Source organism: Canis lupus, chromosome 23 (assembly GCF_048164855.1).
Source record: "Canis lupus baileyi chromosome 23, mCanLup2.hap1, whole genome shotgun sequence".
In the NCBI taxonomy this organism is placed as follows: domain Eukaryota; kingdom Metazoa; phylum Chordata; class Mammalia; order Carnivora; family Canidae; genus Canis; species Canis lupus.
In genome coordinates, this window is record NC_132860.1 from 41328978 (window position 1) to 41342856 (window position 13879).

Sequence of the window (13879 nt, forward strand, 5' to 3'; positions counted from 1 at the left end):
TGGTTATAAATGTTACCAACAGGCATATGGTTAAATCACATAGTTTTCTTAGAAGCAGTCATTGCTTTCTTTCAGGAACAAAGAATATTGGTATACTTTCAGTGAGTATGAAATAACATATAAAAGGCAATTCATTGAATCTTTCCAAGTACCTTTTTTTGCTGGCTCTGTATTAGTCATGAGGGATAGAGGGATAAAATGAAGACATAGAGATATGGACAAAAAGCCATATGTTCAAGTGTGGTAACTGCTTTGCAAGATATAATAGTATTGCTCTGAGAGCTGGATATTTGAAGCAATTCTGTCCCCGATAGAAGCTACTAAAGAGTTACAGAGCGGGGAAACTGTTGAGCAGTACCTTGAAAATTGACTAGAAGGAGTAGAAGTGGAGAACTTACTCTGTGACTACTATGCTCTCCCACTCTGAAAATACTGGAAGCAAAGTGATATGTAGGTAAGAGAGGAGTAACAGAGAATTATAAAGAGGTGGTAGAATAATTTCTGTCCTTCTATACTTATCGTTACTTACATACTTACGATTACTATCATAAACTGAAGTATACCCTTGCTTATCACATTCATGTTTTCTTCATACATCAGTATCAGAACAAAATAGTATATTTACACAAATCTTCAGGAGCCTTGGTATCTTTCTTTGAGTCGTGAGTGCTCTGTGTTTAGATACTCTTGAGTCATTTGCAGTTTGCTCTGTTATTGACCTGGAATGACAAGTAATTTTGCAATGATGCTTTCTAGACAGATATGTCATTCTTGGAGGTCACCGTGACTCATGGGTGTTTGGTGGCATTGACCCTCAGAGCGGAGCAGCTGTTGTTCATGAAATTGTGAGGAGTTTTGGAACACTGAAAAAAGAAGGTAATATAAAGAGAAAGTGAAAATATCAACTTCTCTGAATCTCAGGCTATAGTCCTCTGTAAAGTGTGTAGAATTACCACCTTCTCACAAGATTGTGTGCAGGGTCACCTGAGAGGGTATGTGCAAAGTATACCATCTGCGTAGCATCAATTACTTAGTAATACATACTAGCATAGAACAGCTTTCAATAACTAGTGGCTATCCTACTCAAGTGGGTTAGTTAACTATACTGTTTCTTTATTTTTGATTATTTATAGAGTAATGTTTACATTATTGATATTCATAAAATCATAATCTGAAATAAAGGAATTCTGTTGTTAGGGGTCACTCTTAACAACAAAGAAGGTGAGGATGGGTTTCTTCACAGGAGAGGACAAGCCAAAATTATGTCATAGGCTAAAGTGTCCTGATCAGGGAACTGTGAGTAGAGGTTCCCTGGGCCCTTCTTGCCTCACACATAAGGTCAAGTGTACCACGTAAGTGAGGAGATGGACGGTTTCTCAGAAGAGTACTGGTCTCGCTGGCTAGCAGGATTCTCAAAAGCTTGACATTTGCATTCCCACACCCTCAGCCACGGTTTGCTCTACCAAGATTTAGGTTTATACTCCTAGCACCATTGCTCCAAACATTTTAGAATCTTCCTATGAAAACAAAGATAAAATTTAGTTCAAATGGCTGCTTTTTAAACATAAATACACATTGAAAGAGGAAAATCCACTCTGTTTACTGACCTGCAAATGAGGGTTTGGGGCTGGAAATGTGATCCATGTTTTTTTAGCAACAATAAAAACAGTGGCAAAAATATGTTAAGTTTGCCTGGTAGTTGTTTTCTCAGAGAACCAGTGTTTTCATATGTTATCTATTTTGAACTCCTAGCAACTAGGGAGAACTTTACTTAGCTATTTCTGTTCTCATTTCACAAATAAGCTAATCAAGGTTTATAGAATCCAGTTGTGTAGCTAATATGTTGTGTAGCTAGTGTGTTGTGTAGCTAGTGTGTCGTGTAGCTAGGGTGTGTCAGAGTCAGAGAACCAGGGTTTAAACTCAAATTTTTGGCTACCAGTCCATGAAACCGTGTCTCTCTTTAAAGCAAAATGTAAAGGGACTCTATTCTTTTTTCCCCACAGCTCTCTTACATTTTAAGAACACAGAATTATGAAGACTTGAGTCTACATAGCTCATGAATTCGCTAGTGTTTAATATTAGTCCAAAAACTGTCACGATTTTGTAATAAGATTCCCTCTGATGGGTACAAAACATCACAGTGACAATGATAGCATGCCAAAAGAATGCAGTGATAAGGAATAACAGCTTATAGGAAGTTTGAATAATACCATGAACAAACTTGGCAAAAATAAAATACTGGACTCAGCTGTAGGGATAAACTTTTTTACTGAGCACAAATGAGCTATTTACTGAAATAATGACAAGTTTTTGGAGCACGTACGAAGTGCTGCATTTGTAAACATGACTCCATGCAATCTTCCCAAAAATCAGTAGTATTTTCATCTTTACTTTGCTACTCCTGGCATACAGATGAAGGAAAGATCACTTCCTCTTGGTCATACTGCTAGTAAGTGAAAGAACTGGGAATTTCAATTTGATCTTTCTTTAACTCCAAGATCAGTGTTTATAACTCACAGCCATATCATCTCCTTGTTGAATGATGCTGAATTATTGTAGCAGCCACAGATATTGGTACTGCTAACTGAGCTTCTGTTGATGAATTCTGTCAGAGAATGGAGTGAAATCACACAACCAGCTGACATTGAACAATTGTTTGTGCAATGCCAGAACGTGGAAGAGCTGTAAGGAATTTTCTCTCAGTCCTATCTGCTCTCAGAACACAGAACACATCTAGCACTTTCTTCTTTCACTCCGGACAGCTGCTGAGCCCAGATGGGTGCCTGTGTGTATCCAATCATTATACACCAATTAGAATATTATGACCTCACAGAATTTTTGCAATGTCTACATTTTCCCCCTTTTCAGTGCAAATGTGCTCCTTTGTATTGACCGATCAGCTTTAAAATCTCATGAAAGGAAATTATATAAGTAAAAATGCTCACCACAGTTCACCTTTCCTAAACAACCAGTGAAGTTTTAGTGTTGTTTTTCTGTTGAGTTTTACAATGTCTTAGATATATTATACATTTTTCCAGCATTTATGTGTATACACATATATTTTAGGATGGAGACCTAGAAGAACAATTTTGTTTGCAAGCTGGGATGCAGAAGAATTTGGGCTTCTTGGTTCTACTGAGTGGGCAGAGGTTAGTTGATAATTTGCTACAATATAAATTTTCATAATAACAAGGCAGTTAGGACTTAATTCTCAAGGATGTAAAAATAACAAGTGATTTCAGAGAGAACATATTCAGACTTTTTTTTTCCAAAATCTGAAACAACACCCGTTGTTCAAAAATGACAATCTCTTTGTATTAGAGAACTGTTTTGTTCGAACCTTTGAAGCCACTTAATGTCTAATGTCAATTGTCAAAATAATTTATCTTCACTTTCTGGGAGTGTGATAGTAAATAAGTAATTTCACTAGAAACCGAACATCAAAATTAAATAACACGTTTCTATTGCCCTTTCCAAATTAGCTCCAAAGCTAAACACATTAAAATACCCCCTTGAGCCTTTATAGTAAGGTATACCTTTCACATTTATGTTTCCTCTATGATTGACTCTAAATTAGATCGTGGTAAAAATGAGGAAGAAAGTCTCACTGCATAATATTTGATAGGCCCCTTTAAAAGTAATTTTACCTCTACACAGAAGACATGATACACAAATCAAATGGTAACCACAAATCAGAAACCAGTAGTAGACATGCAAAAAATAAAGAGAAAGGAATCTAAGTATGTCACTAGAGAAAGCCAACTAACCATGAAAGAAGAGAGCCAAGGAAGAAAAGAACAGAGGAACAACAAAAACAACCACGAGACAAGTGACAAAATGGCAATAAGTACACATTTGTTAATAATCACTTGGAATGTAAGTGGACTAAGTCTTCCAATCAAAAGACAAAGAGTGATGGAGTGGACAAAAAAACAAGACCCATCTACATGCTGCCTACAGGAGACTCATTTTAGACTTAGAGACCCATGCAGACTGAAAGTGAGGGTATGAAGAAGCACTTATGCAAATGAATATGAAAAGAAACCTGGTGTAGCAATACTTATATTGGACAAAGCAAACTTTAAAACAAAGACTGTAACAAGAGGCAAAGAAGGACACTGCATAATCATAAAAGAAATAATCCAACAAGAAGATATAATGATTCTAAATATATGAAACCAACATGGGAGCACCCAGATATATAAAGCAGTTAATAACAAATATAAAGGAACTGATAGAAATACAATAACTAGTAGGAGACTTTGACACCCCATTTATGTCAATGGCTATATTATCCAAACAGAAGATCGAAAAGGAAATAGTGCCTTTGAATGACACTTTGGACTAGATGGATCTAATAGATATATTCAGAACATTCCATCCTAAAACAGTAGAATACACATTCTTTTCAAGGGTACATGGAACATTCTCCAGAAAAGATCATATATGAGGCCACAAAATAAGCCTCAACAAATTAAAAAAGATTGAAGTCATACCATGCTTCTTTACTGACCACAACACTAGGAAACTAAAAGTCAACCATAAAAAACAAAAACAAAAACAAATGGAAAGACCACAGATACACAGATTAAATAACATAATACTAAACTACTAAACAGTAAATGGGTCAATCAAGAAATGAAAGAAGAAATTGAAAAATACATGGAGACAAATGAAAATGAAAACAATATGGTCCAAAATCTTTGAGATGCAGCAAAAGTAGTCCTAAGAGGGAAGACTATAGCAATACAGGCCTATCTCAAGAAACAAGAAAAATTTCAAATAAACAACTTAACTTTACATCTAAAGAAGCAAGAAAAAAGAACAAACAAAACCCCAAGTTAGTAGAAGGAAGGGAATAATAAAGATTAGAGCATAAATAAACAAAATACAAAATAGAAAAATAATACAACAGATCAATGAAACCAGGAGCTGCTTCTTTGAAAAGATAACAAAATCGATAAAGTTTTAGCTTTATAAAGCTAAAAAGTTTATAAAGCTGATAAAAGTTTAGCTAAACTCATAAAAAAAAGGACTTACATAAAATCAGAAATGAAAGAAAAATAACACCACCACAGAAACACAAAGGATTATAATGAAAAGTTGTATGTGCCAACAAACTGGACAACCTAGAAGAAATGGATACATTCTTAGAAACATGTAATTTACCAAAACTGAATCAGGAAGAAACAGGAAATTTGAATAGACCAATTACCAGCAATGAAATTGAACCAGTAATCAAAAAAATTCCTGACAAACAAAAGTCCAGGACTGGATGGTTTCACAGGTGAGTTCTATAAAAAAGTTAAAGAATTAATACGTATTCTTTTCAAACTAATTAAAAAAAAAAACAGAAGAGGAAAAAAAAATAGAGGAGGAAAGAAAGCTTCCAAATTCATCCCATGATACCAACAGTACCCTGATACCAAGATCAGATAAAGACACGACACAAAAAGAGGACTACAAGCCAATATCTCTGATGAACATAGATGCAAAAATCCTCAACTGAATCCAACATACCTTAAAGAATCATTCACTACAATTAAGTGTGATTTAATCCTTGCGTGGTTCAATATTTGCAAATCAATCGATATGATACATCACATCAGCAAGAGAAAGCATAAAAACCATATAATCTTTTCAATAGATGCAGAAAAAGCTTTTGACAAAGTACTATGTCCATTCATGATGAAAACCTTCAACAACGTAGCTTTAGAGGGAACATACCTCCACATAATAAAGGCCATATATGAAAACCCACAGCTGACATCATATGCTATAGAGAAAATCTGAGAGCTTTTCCCCTTAAGGTCAGGACAAGACAGGGATGTCCACTTTCACCACTTTTATTCAACATAGTACTGGAAGTCCTAGCCACAGCAATCAGCCAAAAGAAAGGAATAAAAGGCATCCAAATCGGTAAGGAAGAAGCAAAGCTTTCCCTATTTGCAGATGGCATGATACTATATATATAGGAAACCCTAAATTCCACCAAAAACTACTAGAACTTATAAGTTGCGGGATACACAATCAGTAAGGTTGTGGGATACAAAATCAGTATGCAGAAATCTGTTGCATTTCTGTACACTAATAGTGAAGGAGCAGAAAGAGAAATGAACAAAACAATCCCATTTACAATTTTTCCACAGATAACAAAATTCTAGGAATCAACTTAACCATAGAGATGAAAGACTTGTATTCTGGAAACTTTAAAATATTGATTAAAAAAATTGAAGATGATGCAAACAAATGGAAAGACATTCTATGCTCATGGATTCAGAGAGAAAATATTGTTAAAATGTCCATACTACCCAAAGCAATCTATAGAGTTAATGCAAATCCTACCCAAATATCAACAGCATTTTTCATAGAACTAAAACAAACAATCCTAAAATTTGTGTGGGACCTCAAAAGGCCCCAGATAGCCAAAACAATTAAAAAGAAAAACAAAGCTGGAGGTATCAGGGCCTAAATGTGAGACCTGAAATCATAAAAATCCTAAAAGAGAGCATAGGCAGTACTTTCTCTGACTTTGCCATAGCAGCATTTCTCTAGATATACCTTCTGAGGCAAGGGAAACAGAAGCAAAAATATTGAGATTACATCAAAATAAAAACCTTCTGAACAACAAAGGAAACAAAGAACAGTACTGAAAGCGTACTGAGTGGGAGAAGATATTTGCAAATGACTTATCTGATGAAGGGTTAGTATCCAAAATATATAAAGAATTGATACAACTCAACACAAAAAATAATCTGTTTAAAAAATGACCAGAAGACATGAACAGACATTTCCCCAAGAAGGTATATGGATGACCAATGGACACATGAAAAAATGCTCAACATCACCCATCATCAGGGAAATGGAAATCAGAACCACAATGAGGTATCACCTCACACCTGTCAGAATGGCTAAAATAAAAAACAAGAGTGTTGGCGATATGTGGAAAAAAGGAACCTTTCTGCTATTGGTGGGAATGCAAACTGCTGCAGCCACTGTGGAAGACAGTATGAAAATACCTCAAAAAATTAAAAATAGAATTACTACATGATCCAGTCATTGCACTACTGGGCAGTTACTGAAAAAATATGAAAAATATTAATTCCAAAAGATATATTCTCCTCTATGTTTATAGCAGCATTATTTACAATAGCCAAATTATGGAAGCAGCCTGAGTGTCCATCAGTAGATGAATGGATAAAAAAGATGTGACTATGTGATATATATATATATATATATATATATATATATATATATATATATTTCAACCATAATCTTGCCATTTGCAACAACGTGGATAGATCTAGAGAGTATAATGCTAAGCGAAATAAGTCAGTCAGAGAATGACAAATACCCATATAATTTCACTTGTGTGTAGAATTTAAGAAACAACCAAAGGGGGAAGAAAGAGGCAAACCAAGAAATAGGCTGTTAACTATAGAGAACAAACAATGGTCACTAGAGGGCAGGTGGGTGGGGGATGAGTGAAATAGGTGAAGAGGATTAAGAGTACGCTTATCATGATGAGTATTTAGGTAATGTATAGAATTGTTGAATCACTATATTATACACCTGAAACTAATATAACACTCTGTTAGCTATACTGGATTTAAAATTTATAGTGCATATATTTAAACTTGCATATATTGGCTTTGTGGAACAGAAGCATTAGCTATAAATGTATGCAAAGTTAATGTTTATCTCATTAACTTCCAATCATGCTGTAAAACTTATTTGGCTTCTATTGCATACTCCAGGAAGTATAAGAAGCTGTGTAAACTTCAATTTTCTTTGGTGGGTGGTGGGTGGTGGTGGGGTGGGTCGGTAAGGTAATGTTCCTGAAGATAGGAAAGATTTATGGTGGCATCAGAAAGAGCCTAAATATTTTGAGATTTGTCTCTTTCAAATTATTTTAACCACTGAGAGTTGCAGGTTTTTTCCACTTTCTTTCTTACTGTCAGGACACTTAGGAAATTACATGTTTTGGAGATTCAAAATCCACTTGATAGCTCAAAAAAAACTGGCTACACTTTTTGTATTTTAAAATTGTGCAATGATCAGCCATGACCAGTAGGTGGTGCCATCCTATAGAAGAACTTCATGCTTCACATATTTTTAACCCATAAATTTGAAATTGTTCATTCCCTGAGAATCAGGCAAGATTCTCTGCTTAAATAAAGAGATGCTCATGGGTGGGGGGAGCACCTGGGTAGCTCAGTTGGTTAAATGTACCACTCTTGAGCTCAGCTTCAGGTCTTTAGCATGAGTTCATGAGTTCAAGCCCCATGTTGGGCTTCATTGGGCTTGGAGCCTACTTAAGAGAGAGATATTCATAGGAAGATTTCCACTAAAAGGGTTTCTTTCTTAGGTCATTCATGTTTGCTAAGAGAATTTCTTAAAGGATAAACCATGGCATGGCTAAGGAATCAATTCCTTTTCTATTTACCATATTAAGAATATGGGCAGAGTCATCTTAAATTTTAGTCTTAAAATATTATTATTATTTCATAGAATAATATTTATTGAAATTCTTTCAAACAAGCTCTGTTCTGAGAATCTTATATATCGATTTTGTGGTCAGCTTAATTCAGAAATCTGCACACAGCAAATGTACATTGTTTTAGGGGAAGGTTATGGTATATGTTTATGATTTTCTTTCTTTTTTTATTATAGGAGAATTCCAGAGTCCTTCAAGAGCGTGGTGTGGCCTATATTAATGCTGATTCTTCTATAGAAGGTAAATAATATCGGTCTCATGGGAAAATATGTGATCATGTTAGTAGCAGCCCCTTAATTCATAAAGAATGCACTAGCAAGGGAGGCAAATCCTCAGCTACTGTGGGTCTGGCTGCTGCCCTTGCCTTCCAGTGGCTGTGAGCCTGAGTGCAAATTTGGGAAAGTAGCTGTCTTGGATTTACTTTGTCTGGCAGATTACCTTGTCTGTGCTAGGGATCATAAATACCTGTTAAATGGATAAGGAAATCCTAGAACTAAAGATGTCTAGTTAAATGAATAAGTGAATCACAGAACTAAAGATTTCTATGGTTTTAGAATAGGGTAGCAAAAAAGTATAGTTTAAATATAATCCTGGTTTCATCACACCATGCATATCATATGCATATTGATTTTGGAAAAAATACTGATGTCCATGTGTTTCTTTTCCTTAAGTCTTTTTCCCAAATTCAATGAATAGTTACTGAACACTTCTCTATGCAGCGTACTTTCCAGTATTTCAAAGGAATCAGGATGGGGGCATCTGAGTGGCTCAGTCGATTAAGCATTTGCCTTCAGTTCAGGTCATGATCCCAGGGTCCCTGCTAGCAGGGAGCCTACTTCTCCCTCAACCTCCCTCTCCCACATGTGTTCTCTCTCTCTCTGTCAAATAAATAAATAAAATATTAAAAAAAAACAAAAAAAAACAAAGGAATTAGAGGTTAGGGTCTTGCACTCAGGAGTTTGTGGCTCAGTCCCAGTGATAAATCAGCGTAGGATTCTAATAATATGCGAGGACTGTGAAAGGCTATAATCAGACTGGTCTGGGAGTTCAAAGGAGAGAATAGTAGGAAGTTTGGGAAAGACTTGAGAAATGTTATAGACACTTGAGACTGGCCTTTAACAATGGATTTGCTTTTGATAAGCAGAGATTTGAACAAAAGGACATCATGTTTGCAAGATCAAGCAGTCCATTGTCCTACTGTCTGCACCCACTTGTCTTTCTGTTCTCAATCGTGTGCAATTCCCTGCCAGGGCAGCTGCTGTTCTCGGTCTTCAGATGGGTGTTCAACACACATGCTACCTGTTTAATTCTTATCCTGACAGCCTTCCCTGAAATGTTACTATTCTTGGGAAGCCCTGTCTGTAGCACCCCTCACCACCACGACTAAACAACTATTTGCTTCACACACTATGTCTGTTACTAGGCTGTATTCTTCAGCCGGGAGCAGGATCTTCATAACTGGTGGCTTCCTAATGGCTTGTTAAAGAAACAGGTGTTGCACAAATGCAGCAAATGAATGAGTCCATGAACACAGGGTGGACCTTTAGAATCTTCCTGTTAGCATATTCATAAACTTTCTGTATCAGCAATAATTGAGGCCTTGCATTTTGATGGAGGCATGTTGGTGTGTACATTTCTTCTTCGACCACACGTCTCAGTTACATTGTCCCTGAAGGTAGCTCACACAGTGTGTTTCAACCTTCCTGCCCTACGTCCTCTTCTTACATTCATGATGAAGGGCCTGTCCTTCCTCATGGCATTGCCGCTTCCTAGTTGTGTGACCTCAGGTTGTCACTTACTTCCCTCCTGTGTCTCAGTTTTCTCGCCTCTATGTAGAGTTACCAAGAGCACATGTATCTCTAAACCTCTTTTTGGGCAAAAGAAGTTAATATTTGCAAAACTCCCAAACTTGTGTCTTGCACAGAGTAAAAGTTCAAAACTACTAGCTTTGAACTATTACCCTTACTTAGAAACACATAAAAGGATGAAACACCTTTGCTACACAGAGTAAATACTTAACCATGTATTTTTCAAAAGTAGAATAATGTTGTCTTTATAGCTAGTGTTGTTTGTAAGATTTGACTTTTAATATATGTTTTTAAATCATTGGAATTTGCTGATTATGTCACTCCCTGCCTTAAAATGCTGCTTTGTTTCTTCATCATTTTCAGGATCAAGAGCACCTGACCCTATGTTATTCGATAGCTAGGACACCCCTTACCTTACTTTGTTTTATATTTAAAATTTTGTTAAATATTCATCTTCAAAATAACACAATAAGTTGTATATTGCCTTTCTCATGCTAAAGGCAAAATTTATAAAACAAGCAAAAACCTTCACTAATGTAACTCTCAAACTCCGCTTTCTCTAAAAAGGTACTACTGCCCTCGGTTTGGAATGTCTCCATCACACTGACATTTATATAAAGAATTTAGCTCACACAGACAATCAATGGTGTTGAAGGCACTATCTTAAATGCTTCACATATAAAAATTTATTTAATACAATAATCCTGTGAAGGAGGTACTTTATCATCTCCCTTGTGTAGAAGAGGAAACTGCCAACTCAGAGAGATTAAGTAACTTTCCCGAGGTCACACAGCTAGCAAAGGATTGAGCTGAGACTCAAATCTAGTTTTATCCTTTATCCTTCTAACCACAGTATTCTGTTGCCTCTCACTACCTTATACGAGTTTTCATTACATATTACATGCTATGTGGTTCTGCATCTCCCCTTTTCCATTCAACAGCATATTACAGAAAACTTTCCATGTCAGTATATATATAGACCTATTTCACTTGAAAATAAAACTTTTACAGTGTTCAGCAGAGCAATTTAGGTCTCAAATTTCCAGCTGATCGTCATATTGCTTCAATTTGTTGCAGTAAGTATCTTTTGTGCTGGCCTGCCTTGCCTTTTCTATACAAGTGGAGACCTACAATACCATTGTTTGGTCATGGTACATGTGCATTACCCCGTAATACATGCAGCCAGACTACCCCTCTGACTCTCTGGTTTGTACTCCTAGCTCTTTATCTGTTTTAAAAACTGCAGTGGCTAAATTTGTGCATATTTATTCTTCCAGTTGAATTTTAGAACCAGCCTGTCAAATTCCATGAACAGTTCTGCTGGGGTGTTTTACTTATTTTTAAAGCCTCAACTTTTCTGTTCTCAGACATGGATCTTAAACTTTGAGATAAGAGTTGCTGGCAATTCTTTGGGTACATAATGTACTTTCATATTTCTGGGCATTTGTACAAGCTATTCCTTGATGAAGTTGTCTTGACTTCCCCTTCCCCAGGTCCCTATCGTGTTGCAGCCCCTTCTCCCTGTGCTCCTACAACTTCCTGAGGGCACCTCTCCTGGCTCATGCCACATGACTCTCAAACTCATTAGACAGAATTCCTGACGAATGGGAATACCATCTCTGCTCTCTATTCAGACTAGCTGGACAGCATCTGCCTTGTAAATGCATTTTTAAAAAGATTTTATTTTATGTGAGAGAGAGCTTGCACACAGGCAGGGAGAGGGGCAGTGGGAGAGAGAGAAAGAGAGCATCTCATGCCAACTCCAAACTGAACATGGAGCCCAGTGTGGGGCTTGATTCTAGGACCCTGAGATCATGAACTGAGCCAAAATCAAGAGTCAGAGACTTAACTGACTGAGCCACCCAGTTGCTCCCACAAATGCATTTTTACAACAAATATTTATTGGGTAAATGCTAACGGTCAGGACTGTGTTAAGCCCTGGAGATAGGGCAGCAAATAAAAGAGAACATCTGTTCCCATGGAACTTCTAGTCTGGTAGGAGGATGGAAAACAAAGCAAATATTTAACATGTTTGGTAGATAACCAATGACAAAAGAGAGTGGCTAGGATAAAGTGAAGATTGGGTGCTCTTCTAGGTAGGGTGTTCGGGGAAACCTCTCAGAATACATGACATTTGACTAGAAGAGTTTTAAGTCATGCAGATATAATGCAGAACTACTGTTCCAGGATGAGTGAACTGTAGGTGCAAAGCCTCTGAGCAGAAAACAGAAAACTTTTCTGAGCAGGAGGAGTCTGCTTGGGCAGAGTGAGAGGTGAAGATTTGGAGTGGTGATGGGTTGTTTCTTTCATGGAACTGGGGACCATGGTGAGCATATACCTTTTATTGAGTAATGAGTTGGAGAGCTTTGACTGAACTTGAAATTTAAAGGGATCCTTCTGGATAAAGAATTAGCATTCATCTTTAATGAAAGAGTAAAGTAAATAAAATAAAAAGCCGTTCCCTCTTTATCTTTTAGGAAACTATACTTTGAGAGTCGATTGCACCCCACTGATGTACAGCTTGGTATACAACCTAACAAAGGAGGTAAAAATAATCACATATAATTTTAGAAAATTTGAGTTCTACAAATGATGTAGTACCACTGACGTACCATTATTGAGGTACCTTTATCATGTTAAGCATGCATTGTTCTATAACTTGTCCTTTTATCATATGGCAAATATTCCATCTAATAGATGCCAGAGACCATTACATCTAATAAACTGTTTACACATATGACCTCATTTCTCCCGACTATACTGGAGCAGCCTTGGGATAACATTGTATTTACTATCCCCACTGGAAATCAAGAAAACTGAGATCAAAAAGCATTAGCCACCTGAATCACACAACTCGTGCGGTAGCCAAACCAGGACTTGGTCCTGTGGTTTAACTCCTTAATTTTAAAACTGGTTTATCCTCCTTCATATAATGATACCGGTTAGCCCAGGATGCAGGAAGAGTTCGTTTCTAAGTGATTGAGGAGTTTGTGTAACACCACCAATTGCTGACTCCAGGGTCAAACTGATTTGGGGCAGAGACTAGGTGAGACCATGTACCCCCCTTCCTGACTTCCGGCCTTGAGCTGTAATCCACTGAGCCCCACTAAAATGGGCTGACCACTGAAGTCTCTTAATAATTCTGACAACAGCACAAAATCTTGAACCTTCTGGAGAGAGAGTGTCTGAATTCCTTCAGGACTGACAGGCAACTCATTACTTCTCTTGTCCTGCCCCCTGGGCCTAATGTTCATCATAATGAAGAAGTTGCATGGCAGATTTTTGTTGTTACTGCTAATTACCTTATTTGAACTGGAAAGGGGGAAAAAAAAAAAGACTTGCCTATTTGACAGAATTACCAATTGAAGTATAATTACCAAGAAAAATACAATTATTTACCTTCAGATAGGGATTTTCAGTAAGATCAGTTGTCACTAACCTTTGGTTTCAAAAGCATGGAATGTAATCTTATAATTTAGTTTCTTCTCTAGGAATAGAAAAAAATTAATTTGAAAAAAATCTATTCATGTCCTTACTGAAGAGCTGCATCATTTGCCTGCAGTCTTAACAATTT

The 13879-nt window shown here is 36.7% G+C and overlaps 1 protein-coding gene across 2 annotated transcripts in view; it reads left to right on the top strand.

The window, feature by feature from the left end:
- The window catches only part of FOLH1 (folate hydrolase 1), a 65562-nt gene that overhangs the window by 35637 nt on the left and 16046 nt on the right, over nucleotides 1–13879 (top strand). For both annotated transcript variants that reach the window (XR_012015802.1, XM_072794980.1), the window contains exons 10-13: nucleotides 757–876; nucleotides 3067–3149; nucleotides 8674–8737; nucleotides 12783–12850. Coding sequence is in view for 1 of the 2 variants with exons in the window: in XM_072794980.1 (XP_072651081.1) it covers nucleotides 757–876; nucleotides 3067–3149; nucleotides 8674–8737; nucleotides 12783–12850 (335 nt within the window). In the remaining variant the exon portion in view is untranslated. The remainder of the gene's footprint in view (nucleotides 1–756; nucleotides 877–3066; nucleotides 3150–8673; nucleotides 8738–12782; nucleotides 12851–13879) is intronic.